The 17,942-nt window shown below is 37.9% G+C and overlaps 1 protein-coding gene across 1 annotated transcript in view; it reads right to left on the bottom strand.

Annotated features, from left to right (window-relative positions):
• The window catches only part of LOC148951728 (glyoxalase domain-containing protein 4), a 75,415-nt gene that overhangs the window by 34,244 nt on the left and 23,229 nt on the right, over positions 1-17,942 (bottom strand). The window contains exon 2 of the mRNA XM_089089302.1: positions 1,450-1,499. Within this exon, the coding sequence (XP_088945428.1) occupies positions 1,450-1,499 (50 nt within the window). The remainder of the gene's footprint in view (positions 1-1,449; positions 1,500-17,942) is intronic.

Below are 17,942 nucleotides of genomic sequence, written 5' to 3'. Positions count from 1 at the left end.
TCTGACATAATTTACGTAGACTAGATTTTTACTTCATGATAAACATGTCTTGTAGGGTAAATGCAGGTCAGAAAACCGGTGCGTCTTTGTTTAGCTGCACTATTCAATTATTTTTTTTGTATATATTCAAGTTTCAGATTAGAATTTTCTACAGTTTGAATAGTTCATTCATTCTACCAGTATCAATATTTTTGCAATCATTCCTTGAAAATGGTACTGCTCACAGAGACAAGATGTTTGATCAAAACCTTATTTCATTTTTTTAGTTGCCAAAGATTTAGAAGACAAATGCACAAATGTGACATCAAATAACATACTATGAGACAAGACCCAAACTCAATTCTGTGAGCCTTTAAGAGACTGACAAATCATCCTCGGATCATACTATGGTGCCTGTTGTACGGTAGTCATCACTAAGTGGGCCAAAAATGTGTTTCACTTAGTTGTTTAATCAGCAGTGCATCACTGGGAGTAGACATAGTGATTGAGTAATTTGTGCTTGAATAGCCTCCGGTTGGGTGTTCACAGTTGAAGAAATCCTGCAGGACATTAATTTGCTCAAAAGTTTAAGATTAATAGTTAATTTAGCAAATTTTACTAAAACAAATAATTGGAGGGTAGACCATGTCATTAAATACTTAACAATGTATTAACATAGAACTAATGACAATATAAATAATTTGTGATCAAGGAAAAAAAGTCTTAATAAACATTTACCTTCAATACTAAATTCAGTTGTCGATAATTACCCTTTATCTTACAAGAATACAAAATCTTTCATTGTTCAGGTGCATGGAGAAACGTTACGTGGATAGGAATACCTTACCTCCTTCCCTCCAAAAAACTTTGAGATAGCTATCAAAATATTTCGATTTCAATGAACGACTAATAAAATGTTTTATCAAAAATCTTATTACGTGAACGAATATCAAAGTTTTTTAAAGAGAACATTTTGGCTAAAATACAAAGTGTACATTTTGGCTAAAATACAAGTGGGTTACATGGAGAAACATCCTCTAAGCTAATACATTGAAGGCCTATGTCCTCCGCCACTAAATACAAGAAAACCCTAATTATATGAATCAATATCAAAATATTTTGAAATAAACACATCTTGGCCAAAAATATGAATCCTCTCCCCTAGGGCTAATTTCAGTAGTGTTTTTTAACATTCATCAAGATATTTCCTTGGTTTCTAACAAGGGCTAATCAAAATAGTTTATACTAGTTTTAAGTAGCACAGTCTTATTTTATGAAGCATTTTGTTTACAAAACATAAAATATGACTGTTTTTTTTTTATCTGAGTTGATTTTAGTTTCAGCCTGGCGTTGCAGGAAGGAGTTCTAGAAACAAGCATGTAAGCATGGATAGGGGAGAGTGGGTCTAAAGCTGTAAACTGGGTAGTAGGTTTTTATGTCTTACAGCTTTCATAGGTAAAATTTACTTACCCATTACAGGAAGCCTTGCAACCTTCTTCGAATTCTTCATGGCGTAGCACCTAAATTCAAAACAAGACTATGATGAATATTTGCAGGTTCTTTTTTTCACGAAAATCAAAATTTTAAGCTTTTCGTACTCAGCTTCAGAAAAATCTTCAATACCTCCATCTTGACAGTTTCAGACAGTTTGGGGCAAGAAACTGTTAAAAAAACACAACCCTTGTCAATAGAAGCTAAAACAACAAAGAAATGGAATTTGATTAAAAAATTATGAATTTTTGATTTTTTTGAATTTTTGATGAATTTATGATTGCATGATGAATTCATGCAATTTCAGACAAAAGTGGAAACAACCCCGCAAAGGGCTGAAAACTACACCATGAAATTTTATTATATCTGAGAAATATCAAAAAAAGGATTTCGAGCTTCTATCTAAAAACAGTTTACATCTTTTCCACAAAGAATAATCATGGATGTGTTGGAATAGCTTCCCAGTTTCAGAGGCCACACTGGAGCAAGATGACTCATTTTCATTAAAACTATTAACAGTAGGCAACGTTACAACTAAAATAATTATCCCATAAATCCAATGACTATACTTTGGCATAATACTGCACCAGCTGCTTTCATTGAGTCTTATTGCTCAGAGAGGCTTCAAAAATTAAAGCTTCAAAAATTGTAATTTCAGACACCAGTTTGCAAAGAAAGTGCTTTAGATATATATGGTCTCCCTTCATTTGGAGTAAGTGGAGGCCAGAGAGGCCTTCATACTGAATCTCCATTCAGTATGACCTGAATGATTTACTTAAACCAGTGGGATCAACTGGTGATGAATATTCTGGTCTTTTTAATCCGTTTTTTTTTTCTCCTAGCAAATATATAAATAATGACCAAATCCATCTGTTTAATCAGTGACAATCATTGCAGATCACGTTTTGGAATTGTCGTCGAGTTGTTAGTCGCTTTGATCTTCTATTTACATCCTTCTTAGTAACCGAATTGGTATTCTAAGACTATAGTAGGTATATCTGTGTACAGAGTTGTTATAAGAAATAGGCCTACTTGTTCAAAAGGTGGACTTTCTCTGTTTATTAATCAAGATCTGCATGTTTGTGAAATCCCTGATTAGAATGATTTATATCAAAAGATAAAGTTTGAATTTTTGCTTGCTGAAATTATGTCTGGTAAATAGAAGCTACTGCTATGCCTATTTTATCAGCCTCTGGAGTCAAACATCTCAAGTTTTATTGGTAAGTTGAATCATTTTACACAACGGCTGAATTAGAAAATAGTAAATAGAATTAGAAAATAGTATTTATGGGATATTTCAACACTGATTAGGACTGGTGAATTTGGAACCTGAGAAACTTCAAGAATATTCACTAGCTCTTTGAATTTCCAATTGAATTATCCTTTTTTGAAGTTTCTACGACAACGCCGTCTATAAAAACCTTATATGCCCCCAGGGCATAACTTAAAACCCTTGCCCTGAGGGTTGTGGGGGAGTGTCCTGCTCAAAAACATATTTTCTATCTGGAAATTAAGTAGCCTACGCTAAACAAAATGGCTATCTCAAAATTTTGATTGGATGTGTTTGGGTGAATAATGGACTTGGGGGGGGGCTAGTTTCCCTCCAATCATTTTCAGCTATTGAAAAGGGCACTAGCCCTTTGAATTTAATATCAAATGAGACACTTTTGAAGTTTCTATAACAGCACCTTCTATAAAAACCTTATATACCCCAGGACATAACTTAAAACCCTTGCCCTGAGGGTTATTGGGGAGGCTTCTTTATAAGGCTTCTATAAAAGCCTTATATGCCCCTAGGGCATAACTTAAAACCCTTGCCCTGAGGCTTGTGGGGGAGTGTCCTCCTCAAAAACCTATTTTCTATCTGGAAATCAACTACGTTGAACAAAATGGCTATCTCACAATTTTAATTGCACGTGTTTGGGGGAAAGCTAGGCGTGTGGGGGGGGGGGCTAGTTGCCCTCCAATCTCTTTCGACTATTAAAAAGGGCACTAGCCCTTTGAATTTCCAATCGACTGAGCCTTTTTTGAAGTTTCTACGACAACAACTTCTATAAAAACCTTATATGCCCCCAGGGCATAACTTAAAACCATTACCCTGAGGGTTGTGGGGGAGTGTCCTTCTCAAAAACATATTTTCTATCTGGAAATTAACTAGCCTACGCTAAACAAAATGGCTATCTCAAAATTTTGATTGGATGTGTTTGTGTGAATAATGGACTTGGGGGGGGGGGGGCTAGTTTCCCTCCAATCATTTTCAGCTATTGAAAAGGGCACTAGCCCTTTGAATTTAATATCAAATGAGACACTTTTGAAGTTTCTATAACAGCACCTTCTATAAAAACCTTATATACCCCAGGACATAACTTAAAACCCTTGCCCTGAGGGTTATTGGGGAGTGTCCTCCTCAAAAACGTATTTTCTATGTGGAAATGCTGAACAAAATGGTTATCTAAAAATTTTAATTGGATGTGTTTGGGCAAATGATGGGCGTGGGGGAGGGGCTAGTTCCCCTCCAATCACTTTCAACTATTAAGAAGGGAACTAGGCCTTTGAATTTCCAATCGAATGAGCCTGTTTTGAACTTTCTATGACAACGCCTTCTTATAAAAACCTTATATGCCCCCCAGGGCATAACTTAAAACCCTTGCCCTGAGGGTTGTGAGGGAGTGTCCTCCTAAAAAACATATTTTCTATCTGGAAATCAACTAGCCTACGCTAAACAAAATGGCTATCTGGGATGTGTTTGGGGGAATGATGGGCGTGGGGGGCTAGTTGCCCTCCAATCACTTTCAACTATTAAAAAGGGTACTAGCCCTTTGAATTCCCAATCGAATGAGCCTTTTGAAGTTTCTACGACAACGCCTTATATAAAAACCTTATATGCCCTTAGGGCATAACTTAAAACCTTTGTCCTGAGGGTTTTGGGAGAGTATCCTCCTCAAAAAAATATTTTTGATCGGGAAATCAACTACGCTGAACAAAATGACTATCTCAAAATTTTAATTGGATGTGTTTGGGGGAATGATGGGATTGGTGGGGGGCTAGTTGCCCTCCATTCACTTTCGGCTTTTAAAAAGGGCACTAGCCCTTTGAATTTCCAACCGAATGAGCCTGTTTTGAAGTTTCTACGACAATGCCTTCTATAAAAACCTTATATGCCCCCAGGGCATAACTTAAAACCCTTGTGTCCCCAGGGCATAACTAAGTTATGCCCCCAGGCCATAACTTAAAACCTTTGCCCTGAGGGTTGCGGTGGAGTGTCCTCCTCAAAAACATATTTTCTATCTGGAAATCAACTAGCCTACTCTGAACAAAATGGCTATCTCAAAATTTTGATTGGATGTGTTTTGGGGAATGATGGGCGACAACGCCTTCTATAAAAACCTTATATGCCCCCCGTACATAACTTAAAACCCTTGCCCTGAGGGTTGCGGGGGAGTGTCCTCCTCAAAAACATAATTTCTATCTGGAAATCAACTACGCTTAACAAAATGGCTATCTAAAAATTTTGATTGGATGTGTTTGGGGGAATGATGGGCGTGGAGGGCGAGGCTCGTTGACCTCCAATCACTTTCAACTATTAAACAGGGCACTAACCTTTTGAATTTCCAATCGAATGAGCCTGTTTTGAAGTTTCTACGACAACGCCTTCTATAAAAACCTTATATGCCCCTAGGGCATAACTTAAAACCCTTGCCCTGAGGGTTGTGGGGGAGTGTCCTCCTCAAAAGCCTATTTTCTATCTGGAAATCAACTACGATGAACAAAATGGCTATCTCACAATTTTAATTGCACGTGTTTGGGGGAAAGCTAGGCGTGTGGGGGGGGGGGCTAGTTGCCCTCCAATCTCTTTCGATTATTAAAAAGGGCACTACCCCTTTGAATTTCCAATCGACTGAGCCTTTTTTGAAGTTTCTACGACAACACCTTCTGTAAAAACCTTATATGCCCCCAGGGCATAACTTAAAACCCTTGCCCTGAGGGTTGTGGGGGAGTGTCCTTCTCAAAAACACATTTTCTATCTTGAAATCAACTACGCTGAACAAAATGGCTATCTCAAAATTTTGATTGGATGTGTTTGGGAGAATGATGGGCGAGGGGGGGGGGGGCTAGTTGCCCTCCAATCACTTTCGACTATTAAAAAGGCACTAGCCCTTCAATTTCCAATAGAATGAGCCTTTTTTGAAGTTTCTACGACAACGCCTTCTATAAAAACCTTATATGCCCCCAGGGCATAATTTAAAACCCTTGCCCTGAGGGTTGTGGGGGATTTCCTCCTGAAAAAACATATTTTCTTTCTGGAAATCAACTACGCTGAACAAAATGGCTACATCAAAATTTCGATTGGATGTTTTTGGGGAAATGATTGGCGTGAGGGGGGGGGGCTAGTTGCCCTCCAATAACTTTCGACTATTAAAAATGGCACTAGAACTCGCGATTTCCAATCGAATGAACCCCTTTTTAAGTCTCTACGACGACCCCTTCTATATGAATTGCCGTGCTTTAAAGCAAAAAATAATAAACTGTACATTGTGTCAACACTGATCTTATATGCCCTCAAGGCATAACTTCAAATCCTTGCCCCGAGGGTTATGGGGGAGTGTCCTCCTCAAAAAGATATTTTCTACCTGGAAATCAACACGCTGAACAAAATGGCCATCTCAAAATGTTTATTGGATGTGTTTGGGGGAATGATGGGCGTGGGGGGGGGGGGTTGCCCTCCAATTACTTTCGACTATTAAAAAGGGCAATAGCCACTCCAATTTCCAATCAAATGAGCCCTTTTCGAAGTTTCTACGACAACTCCTTCGATACGAAGTGCCCGGGTATGGAGAAAAAAAAACAAAACAAAAAAACAAAACAAAAACACAATGTACCCACATCGTTCTTTACTTAGGCAGCGCTAGCGCGCTGCCTATGAAAAGTGATTAGAGGGCAGCTTGCCCCCGTTCACACCCACCATTTCCCCAAACCCATGCAATGAAAATTTTGAGGTATCCGTTTTGTTCAACGTAGTTGAAATTTCTGGAAATTAGGTCTTTGAGGATAATAGCCCCCCCTCAAAACCCTCAGGGCAAGGGTTTTAAAAGCAATGTCGTAGAAACTTCAAAAAGGGCTCATTTGATTGGAAATAGAAAGGGCTAGTGCCCTTTTTAATAGTCAAAAATAATTGGAGAGTACCTAACCCCCTTCTCACGCCCACCATTTCCCCAAACTCCAATCAAAAATTTTGAGGTATTTTGTTCAACGTAATTGAAAGGTCTGGAATTTATGTCTTTGAGGATGACAACCCCCCGCAGCCCTCAGGGCAAGGATTGTAAGTTATTCCTTGGGGGCATATAAGGTATATATTGAAAGGATGATCGTATAACCTATGGAGGGGGCACATTGGAATGGTAATCAGGAGTTCTAGTGCTCTTTTTAAAATTCAGAGTGATCGAACATTTTGAGATAGTCATTTTTTTCAACATAGTTGAAAGTTCTGGAAATTTTTTCTTTAAGGATGACAACCCCCCTCCCCAACAAAAACCCTCAGGGCAAGAGTTTTTAGTTATGCCTTGGGGGAATAATAAGGCTTTTATAGAAAGAGTTGTCGTAGAAAATTCAAAAAGGGCTCATTCAATTGGAAATTCAAAGGGTTAATGCCCTTTTTAATAGTCGAAAGTGATTGGAGGACAACTAACCCCCCTCTCAGGCCCACCATTTCCCAAAACACATCAAATAAAAATTTTGAGATGGAAATTTTGTTCAACATCGTTGCAAGTTCTGGAAATTAGGTCTTTGAGGATGACAACCCCCCCCCCCCCACAGCCCTTGGGGCAAGGGTTGTAAGTTATACCCTGGAGACATATAAGGTTTTTATAGAAAACGTTGTCGTAAAAGCTTAAAAAAGGGCTCATTCGATTGGACATTGAAAGGGCTAGTGCCCTTTTTAATAGTTGAAAGTGATTGGAGGGCAACCAGCCCCCCCTTTCACGCCCACCATTTCCTCAGACACATGCAATCAAAATTTCAAGATATCCATTTTGTTCACCGTAATTGAAAGTTCTGAAAATTAGGTCTTTGAGGATGATAACCCCCTCAGAGCCCTGGGCAAGGGTTGTAAGCTACGCCCTGGGGGGCATATAAGGTTTTTATAGAGACCGTTGTCCTATAGACTTCAAAAAGGGCTCATTTGATGGGAAATTGAAAGGGCTAGTGCCCTTTTTAATAGTCGAAAGTAACTGGAGGGCAACAGACCCGTCTCTCACGCTCAACACATCCAATCAAAATTTTGAGATAGCCAGCTTGTTCAACGTAGTTAAAAGTTCTGGAAAGGTCTTTGGGGATGACACCCCCCCCCCACAACCCTCAGGGCAAGGGGTGTAAGCTATGCCTGGGGGGAATATAAGACTTTTATAGTAAGTGTTGTCGTAGAAACGTCAAAAAGGGCTCATTCCATTGAAAAATGAAAGGGCTAGTGCCCTTTTTAATGGTCGAAAGTGATTGGAGCCCAACTAACCCCCTCTCACGTCCACCCTATCCCTGAACACATTCAATTAACATTTTGATATAGCCATTTTGTTGAAAGTTGGTGAAGGGTCTGGAAATTATGTTTTTGAGTATGAACCCCCTCCACCCACAGCCCTCAGGGCTAGGGTTGTAATTTATGTCCAGGGGGCATAGGCTATAAGGTTTTTATAGAAAGCGTTGTCGTAAAAACTTCAAAAAGGGCTTATTCGATTGGAAATTGAGACAGTTACTGACCATCTTAATAATCGAAAAAAATCGGAGGGACAATCATCTTCCCCCCAAATCCCATCATTTCCCCAAACATATCTGATCAACATTTTGATATGGCCTTTTTGTTCAACGTAGTTGAAAGGTCTCGAAATTATGTCTTTGAGGATGGGAACCCTCCCCCATAGGCCTCAGGACAAGGGTCGTAAGTTATGCCCTTCGGGCATATAAGGTTTTTATAGAAAGCTTCAAAAAGGGCTCATTCGATTGGAAATTGAGAGGACTAGACCCTTTTTAATTATTCGGTAGTGATCAGACGGCAAGTGCCCCCCACGCCTATCATTTCCCCTAACCCTTTCAATAATAATTTGTAGATAGCCATTTTGTTCAACGTATTTGAAAGGTCTAGAAATTATGTCTTTCAGGATAACAAATTCCCCAAGCCCTCAGGGTGAGGGTTGTAAATTATGCCATGGGGGCATATAAGGTTATTATAGAAAGCATGGTCATATAGAACTCATAAGGGACTCAATGGATGTGTGTTGAGACGGTCTAGCGTTCTTTTTAAGATTCAAAGTTAGTAGAGAGCAACTGCCCCCCTCCCCCACATACACACACGTCATATTGTCCCGTAATGCATCTAATAGAAATCTGAGATAGGCATTCTATTCAAAATAGTCTAAATATAATATAACAAGGCTTTTGGGGTTGAAACAAACCCCAGAGATTAGAGCAAAGGGTTGTAAGTTATGCCCGGGGGAGTCAAACTCAAAACGAGCAGAAATTAATATGAGTAGAGTTCTAAAAGCCAGGTTCTAACCCTATGCTTTCTAAAAGCCAGAATATAATTTGTAACTTAGTTATAAATTTTGCCTTAGTTATAAATTATAGTATTTAGAATTTGTAGGGCTGTCTTGCCATAACCCGTAGAGCTTGCACAAGAGTTCCAAATAAATGATCATAGGCAGCGCGCTAGCGCTGCCTAAGTAAAGAACGATGTTGGCACACTTGGTTTTTTTCTCCCCCCGGGCACTTCGTATCGAAGAAGTTGTCGTAGAAAGTTCGAAAAGGGCTCATTCGATTGGACATGCGAGTGGCTCGTGCTCTTTTTTTATAGTCGAAACTGATTGGAGGGCAAGTAGACCCCCCCACACCCATCATTCCCCCAAACACATCTAATAAAAATTTTGCCATTTTGTTCAGCGTAGTTGATTTTCAGATAGAAAATGCGTTTTTTAGGAGAACACTCCCCCAAAACTCTCAGGGCAAGGGCTATAAGCTATGCCTTGGGGGCATATAAGACTTTTATAGTAAGTTTTGTCGTAGAAACGTCAAAAAGGGCTCATTCCATTGAAAAATGAAAGGGCTAGTGCCCTTTTTAATGGTAGAAAGTGATTGGAGCCCAACTAACCCCCTCTCACGTCCACCCTATCCCTGAACACATTCAATCAACATTTTGATATAGCCATTTTGTTGAAAATTGGTGAAGGGTCTGGAAATTATGTTTTTGAGTATAAACCCCCTCCCCCCACAGCCCTCAGGGATAGGGTTGTAATTTATGTCCAGGGGGCATAGGCTATAAGGTTTTCATAGAAAGCGTTGTCGTAAAAACTTCAAAAAGGGCTTATTCGATTGGAAATTGAGACAGTTACTGACCATCTTAATAATCGAAAAAAATCGGAGGGACAATCATCTTCCCCCCAAATCCCATCATTTCCCCAAACATATCTGATCAACATTTTGATATGGCCTTTTTGTTCAACGTAGTTGAAAGGTCTCGAAATTATGTCTTTGAGGATGGGAACCCTCCCCCAGAGGCCTCAGGACAAGGGTCGTAAGTTATTATAGAAAGCTTCAAAAAGGGCTCATTCGATTGGAAATTGAGAGGATTAGTGCCTTTTTTATTAGTCGAAAGTGAAAAAAGGGCAAATGCCCCCCACGCCCATCATTTCCCCAAATACATCCAACTCAAATTATGAGATGTTCATTTTATTCAGAATATTTGAAAGACGCGAAAATTATATCTTAGAGGATAACAAATCCCCCCACCCCTCAGGGAGAGGGTTGTAAGTTTTGCCCTAGTGACATATAAGGTTTTTATAGAAAGCATTCTCATATAAACTTCGGAGGGGGCTCATTGGATTGGTAATCAGACGCTCTAGTGCTCTTTTTAAGAGTCAAAGTGATCGGAGAGCAGCTACCCCCCTCCACCACATACACACACGTCATATTGTCCCGTAATGCATCTAATAGAAATCTGAGATAGGCATTCTATTCAAAATAGTCTAAATATAATATAACAAGGCTTTTGGGGTTGAAACAAACCCCAGAGATTAGAGCAAAGGGTTGTAAGTTATGCCCGGGGGATACTCAAGGTTCTTATGGAAGGGATGGTTGTTTAACTTTAGAAGAGGCTGAGTGTTTTTCCCTAAAAAAGACTATTTCAATATAAAACAAACAGAAATTAAATAAAAAAGTTTTTCCCCAAAATAGGTTTTTCAAAAAAAAAGTAAAGAACTCCATTAAACCAAAAATGAACGAAAATAGAATCAAATAATCTACCAAGCAAGCAACTCTCACAAACCAGTATCAATAAATAAATTAAACCCACAACAAACAGGAATTAAAATAAATAACAGAGTCAAACTCAAAACGAGCAGAAATTAATATGAGTAGAGTTATAAAAGCCAGGTTCTAACCCTATGCTTTCTAAAAGCCAGAATATAATTTGTAACTTACTGAAAAAAAAAATCTTTGAAATGTTTTCATTTTTATAGCTTTAAAAAATCAAAAATTAGTTAAGATTTTAAGGAATAAATATCAGCACATGTATATTAAACTGACAATGCACATTTTGTTTCAGTAAATTCATCTGAATTTTTAAAAATAAAGTACAAGTTATATTCTGGCTTTTAGAAACCATAGGGTTTTAGAACCCTACTCATATTAATTCCTGCTCGTTTTGAGTAGAAAAAAAGGGTATCGGGGGGGGGGGGGGCCTGGTTACCTTCCAACCACTTTTGACTCTTTAGGTGATAAGATACCTTAAAGGATCACCCTACATTTTGAATTATAAACTTTTCGCTTTATGAGACCAAACCACGAGTATTTAGAATTTGTAGGGCTGTCTTGCCATAACCCGTAGAGCTTGCACAAGAGTTCCAAATAAATGATCATAGGCAGGGCAGGAGCGCTACCTAAGTTAAGAAGGGCGTTGGCACAATGTGTTTTGTCTCCACTCAAGCACTTCGTATCCAAGGAGTCGTTGTAGGAATTTCGAAAATAACTCATTCAATTGAAAATTCAAGTGGCTAGTGCTCTTTTTTTATAGTCGAAACTGATTGGAGGGCAAGTAGCCCCCCCCCCCCCCACGCCCATCATTCCCCCAAAACACATCTAATAAAAATTTTGTCATTTTGTTCAGCGTAGTTGATTTTCAGATAGAAAATGCGTTTTTTAGGAGAACACTCCCCCACAACCCTCAGGGCAAGGGTTTTAAGTTATGCCCTGGGTGCATAAAGATTTTTATAGAAGGTGTTGTCGTAGAAACTTCAAAACAGGCTCATTCGATTGGACATTGAAAGAGCTAGTACCCTTTTTAGTAGTCGAAAGTAACTGGAGGGCAACTAGCCCCTCCCCCCCCACGCCATTTATTCCCCCAAACACCTACAATCAAAATTTTTGATTTTGTTCAGTGGAGTTGATTTCCACATGGAAATTATGATTTTGAAGAGAACACTCGCCCCCAGCCCTCAGGATAAGGGTTTTAAGTCATGCCCAGAGGGGATATAAGGTTTTATTTTTTATAGAAGGCGTTGTTGTAGAAACTTCAAAACTGGCTGATTCGATTGGAAATTCAAAGGGCTAGTACCCTTTTTAATAGTCGAAAGTGATTGGAGGGCAACTAACCGCCCCCACGCCCATCATTCCCCCAAACACATCAAATCAAAATTTTGAGAGCCATTTTGTTCAGCGTAGTTGATTTCCAGATAGAGAATCTGTTTTTGAGGAGGACACTCCCCCACAACCCTCAGTGCAAGGGTTTTAAGTTATGTCCTGGGGGCATATAAGGTTTTTATAGAAGGCGTTGTCGTAGAAATTTCAAAACAGGCTCATTTTATCGGAAATTCAAAGGGCTAGTGCCCTTTTTAGTAGTCGAAAATGATTGGAGGGCAACTAAACCCCCCACGCCCATCATTCCCCCAAACACATCCAATCAAAATTTTGAGAGAGCCATTTTGTTCACCATAGCTGTTTTTCAGATAGAAAATGTTTTTGAGGAGGACACTCCCTCACAACCCTCAGGGCAAGGGTTTTAAGTTATGGCATGGGGGCATATAAGGTTTTTGTAGAAGGCTTTTTCGTAGAAACTTCAAAACAGGCTCATTCGATTGAAAATCAAAGGATTAGTACCCTTTTTAACAGTCGAAAGTGATTTGAGGGCAACTAGCCCCCCCCCCACGCCCATCATTCCCCCGAACACACCCAATCAAAATTTGAGATAGCCATTTTGTTCAACATAGTTTTACGTTCTGGAAATTAGGTCTTTGAGGATGTCACCTCTTCGCAGCCCTCAAGACAAGGGTTGTAAATTATACCCTGGAGGCTTATAAAGTTTGTATAGAACGCATTGTCGTAGAAAGTTCAAAAAGGGCTTATTTGATTAGAAATTGAAATGGCTTGTGCCCTTTTTAATAGTCGAAAGTAATAGGAAGGCAACTAACACCCCTTCCACGCCCACCATTTCCCCAAACACATCCAATCAAAATTTTGAGACAGCCATTTTGTTCCACGCAGTTAATGTTCAGGAAATTATAACTTTGAGAAGGACACTCCCCCCACAGTCTTCAGAGCAAGGGTTATAAGTTATGCCCTGGGGTCATATAAGTTTTTATTGAAATCTTTGTCGTAGAAACTTGAAAAGGGGCTCATTCAATTGGAAATTCAAAGGTCTAGTGCCCTTTTTAATAGTCAAAAGTGATCAGAGGGAAAAAAGCCCCCCGTTTTTTGCCCCCCTTTTCCTCAAACACAGCCAGCAAGATTTCTTAGATAGCTTTTTTATTCAGGGTTTCGGATTCCCAGATAGAAATTATGTTTTTAAGTTGAACACTGCCCCACTGTCCTTAGGGCAAGGTTTGTAAGTTATGTCCTAGGGACATATACGGTTTTTATTGAAATGGGCAACTAACCCCCCTCTCACACCCATCATTTCCCCAAACACATCCAATCAAAATTTTGAGATATCCATCTTATTCACCGTAGTCGAAAGTTCTGGTAATTAGGCGTTTGAGGATAAAAAAAAACCCTACCAGAGCTTTCAGTGCAAGGGTTGTAATTTGTGGGGGTATATAAGGTTTATATAGAAAGTGGTTGTAGAAATTTCAAAAGGGGCTCATTTGATTGGAAATTGAAATTGCCCTTTTTAATAGTCGAAAGTGAGTGGAGAGTAAATAAACCCCCTCTCACGGCCTCAATTTTCTCAAACACATTCAATCAAAGTTTAGAGATAGCCATTTCGTTCAACGTAGTTGAAAATTTTGAAAATTATGTATTTAAGGATGACAAACCCCCAAGAGTCCCCAGGGCAAAGGTTGTAAGTTATGCCCAGGGGGCATATAAGGTTTTTAATGATAGAATTGTCGTAAAAACTTAAAAAGGGGCTCATTCAATTGGAAATTGAGAGCGATTTTGCCCTTTTTAATTTGTTGAAAGTGATTGGATGGTAACTAACCCCTCTCTCACGCCCACTATTCCCCCAAACACATCCAATCAAAATTTTCAGATAGCCATTTTGTTCAATGTATTAGAAAGTTCTGGAAATTAGGTCTGTGAGGATGACAACCCTTCCCACCCAGCCCTCAGGGCAAGGGTTGTAAGTTATCCCCTGGGGACATATAAGGTTTTTATTGAAAGCGTTGTCGTAGAAACTTCAAAAGGGCTCATTTGATTGGAAATTGAAAGGGCTAGTGCCTTTTTTAATAGTTGAAAGTGATTGGAGAAAGACTAACGCCCCTCTCACGCCCACAATTTTCCCAGACACATTCAATCAAAATTTTGAGATAGCCATTTTGTGTAACGTAGTTGAAAGTTCTGGAAAGTAGGTCTTAGAGGATGACAACCACCCTCACAGCCCTTAGGGTAAGTGTTATAATTTATGCCCTGGGGCAACATAAGGTGTTTATAGGAAGTGTTGTCGTAGAAACTCGAAAAAGGCTCATTCGATTGGAATTCGAAAGGCCTAGTACCCTTTTTAATAGTCAAAAGTAATTGGAAGGCTTGACATTTTTATAGGAAAGATGGATGTGGATATAGTGTATTATTTTTCTGTTGTTGTTGTTGTTGAGACCAGGGCACTTTGTATCAAAGGAGTTGTCGTAGGAACTTCGAAAAGGGCTCATTCGATTGAAAATAGAAAGGGCTGATGCCCTTTTTAAAAGTCGAAAGTGATTGGAGAGAAACGAATCCTCCTTCCACCCCCACCCTCTCAATTTCCTTTATATTTAAAAAGTAAACGTTAGCATAAGATATAATAGAATTGCTCTCTTATCCTGCTATTTCCTAGAAAGGCATCAAAATATTATAGCACGAACAACTAAGGGATTTATGTTTAAAGTTTCGGGGCTACTTCTGCTCTAAAAATTTAGACAAATCAAAATAGCATAAGCACATCCTAGGTATCAAAGAAAGTAAACAGATCTTTTTGGCGAATGGTATCAGGTTCTCCATTTCAGATTAACTACAGGAGTTATGAAACTAAATCAAACACTTATATTCGTGTCAAGAATTTTATAAAGGTGCATGAGGTTAAAAATAATTGAAAATTTTTCTACGGCATAAAAACAGCAGGAAGAAACTTCTTAAAAAAACAAAAAGACTTAAAGTATCAATTTCTTCTTCACTGAAAACACTATGTCAATATAAATCGAACAGAAATTAATTAAAAAAACTTAAAAAAAAAATTAATTAAAATAAATCAAATAATATTAAGATTTTGATTACTAAATATCAGTAAATGTATTTTTAACTGACAATGCACATTCATTTGCATTTTTTCCAGTAAAGTGCAAATTATGTTCTGGCTTTGGGAAGGCATAGGGGTTTTGAGCCCAACTTATGTTAATTTCTGCTCGTTTTGAGTTTGACTCGGTTATTTATTGTAATTTCTGCTCGTTTTGGATTTAATTTATTTACCGATACTGATTTATGGTAGTTTCACGCTTGGTAGATTATTTGATTTTATTTTTGCTCATTTTTTGTTTAATGGAGTTCTTTACTTTTCTTTGAAAAACTTATTTTATGGAAAAAGTTTTTTTAAGTAATTAAATAAAAAAAACAGGTTTTTTCAACTGAAAATAAGGAGTAGCATTAAAACTTGAAACAAATAGAAATTATTCTGTATATAATGGGGTTACCACTGCCCATCCTCAATATTTTGCTCTTTACACTAAAGTTTGACAGATTGTCCCAATTTCTTAAAAACAACTCCTGAAACACAAAGGCCATTTAATCAAACAGTTCGTGGTAACGAACTGTAAGTAAGGAGCGACCCGGCTCAATAGTAACCGAAACTCTAAAAAACGGGATTTTGATACCAATATATACATCAAAAGAATCAGATTTCAATTCTGATTTCAAATATATAAGTTTCATCAAGTTTAATCCTACCTATCAAAAGTTAACCGTCGGACATAATTAGGATGATTCTCGGAAAAAGGGTTGAAGACCCCTTAAAATGTATAGAATCTTAATGGAATTATAGAATCCCACCACCATAATCAACGCATTAGAAAACCTTGGTGCAGAGTTCTTAAGTTTCTATTTACACAAATATGCAATTTTGCCTTTTTTGCCAGAAGAAAGATCACGGATGCGTGTGTTTTTTTATTTGTTTTTTTCCCCAGGGGTGATCGTATCGACCCAGTGGTCCTAGAATATCGTGGGAGGGCTTATTGAATCTGAAATTAAAACTTTTAGTGTTCTTTGTAAAAAGCATAAAAAATGGAGGACACCTAGACCTCCTCCCTCACTCATTTGTTTCCCAAAATCTTTCCATCAAAATTTTAAGATAGTCATTTTGTTCAGTATGGTCGAAAATATGATAAAAATGTCTTTTGGGATGACTTGATCCCCCAAAGTCCCCAGGGGGAGGGCTGAAAGTTATGAACTTTACTCAATGTTAACATAGAGTATTGGTTATTGGGAAGTATACAGACTTTTTCAGAGGAGATTTTTTCTGGTAGGTGGGGGAAGGAGAGGGTCGGGGGCTATATGGAAGGATCTTTCCATGAAGGAAGTTTTCATGGGGGAAGGGACATTGCTAGGAAGGGCGCGCCGTATTTCCCATCATTATTAAAGAAAAATATAAGTAATTAAATAAAAAAAAAACAAGTTTTTCAACTGATCAACTGATTGTGATTAAGAGGTCATTTTTAAAGAACTGGAAAAAAAATTCGAACTATAGTTTAAAGAGCAGGGTATTGACTAGGGGGCGAACCCCCTAATATACGTGTTAAAAATTTATGAATATAGAAGTTCGTTACGTAAGTTAATTCTAAGTTACGTATATTTATTACTAATAAAAACGTTCGTAAATAAAATTAAACAAGTTTCGAGAAAGCCATTTAACCAAATATAATATGCAAATTTTGTTTTAATTATTTATGCACTGTGAGCCAAAATCCAAGCTGCATTAATTGAAAAACTTTCAGAAATTGAATAAAAGAAACAAGTTTTTTTTAACTGAAAGTAAGGAACGACATTAAACCTTAAAACGAACAGAAATTATTCTGTATATGAAAGGGCGGTCCCCCCTCAACGCCTCGCTCTTTACGCTAAAGTTTGACTTTCTCACAACTCTATTTTTTTAAACAATAAAAAAACTTTAGCGTAAAGAGCGAGGCGTTGAGGAGGGGACAGCCCCCTTCATATACAGAATAATTTCTGTTCGTTTTAAGTTTTAATTAGAATAAGAAGCCTTTTTTAAAGTGCTAAAAACCTTCAGTGTGAAGAACATGGTACTGATAAGGGAGGGAGGTAACCACCTCATATATGCAATAATTTCTGTTTGTTTTAAGTTTTAAAGTTGCTCCTTACTTACAGTTGAAATAAACTTGTTTATCTATTCAATTTTTGACTGTTTTTTAAATGATGCCAGGAAATATGGCTACATCTCCATAAAATCTCCATAGATCTCTGGATAATTCAATCCAAGTGGAAATTTACCCCAAACAGTTACCTGTAATGTCTCCATTATTTTATTGAAAAAGTTTTTTTTAATTAATTAAATAAAAAAACAGGTTTTTTCAACTGAAAATAAGGAGTAGCATTAAAACTTGAAACAAATAGAAATTATTCTGTATATAATGGGGTTACCACTGCCCATCCTCAATATTTTGCTCTTTACACTAAAGTTTGACAGATTGTCCCAATTTCTTAAAAACAACTCCTGAAACACAAAGGCCATTTAATTTGAATAAGAAGCCTTTTTTAAAGTGCTAAAAACCTTCAGTGTGAAGAACATGGTACTGATAAGGGAGGGAGGTAACCACCTCATATATGCAATAATTTCTGTTTGTTATAAGTTTTACTGTTGCTCCTTACTTACAGTTGAAATAAACTTGTTTATCTATTAAATTTTTGACTGTTTTTTAAATGATGCCAGGAAATCTGGCTACATCTCCATAAAATATCCATAAATCTCTGGATAATTCAATCCCAGTGGAAATTTACCCCAAACGGTTACCTGTAAT

Source organism: Artemia sp. Qi Xiang Cuo, chromosome 5 (assembly GCF_049724085.1).
Source record: "Artemia sp. Qi Xiang Cuo chromosome 5, ASM4972408v1, whole genome shotgun sequence".
Taxonomy (NCBI): domain Eukaryota; kingdom Metazoa; phylum Arthropoda; class Branchiopoda; order Anostraca; family Artemiidae; genus Artemia; species Artemia sp. Qi Xiang Cuo.
This window is presented reverse-complemented; position numbering and strand designations above follow the sequence as displayed.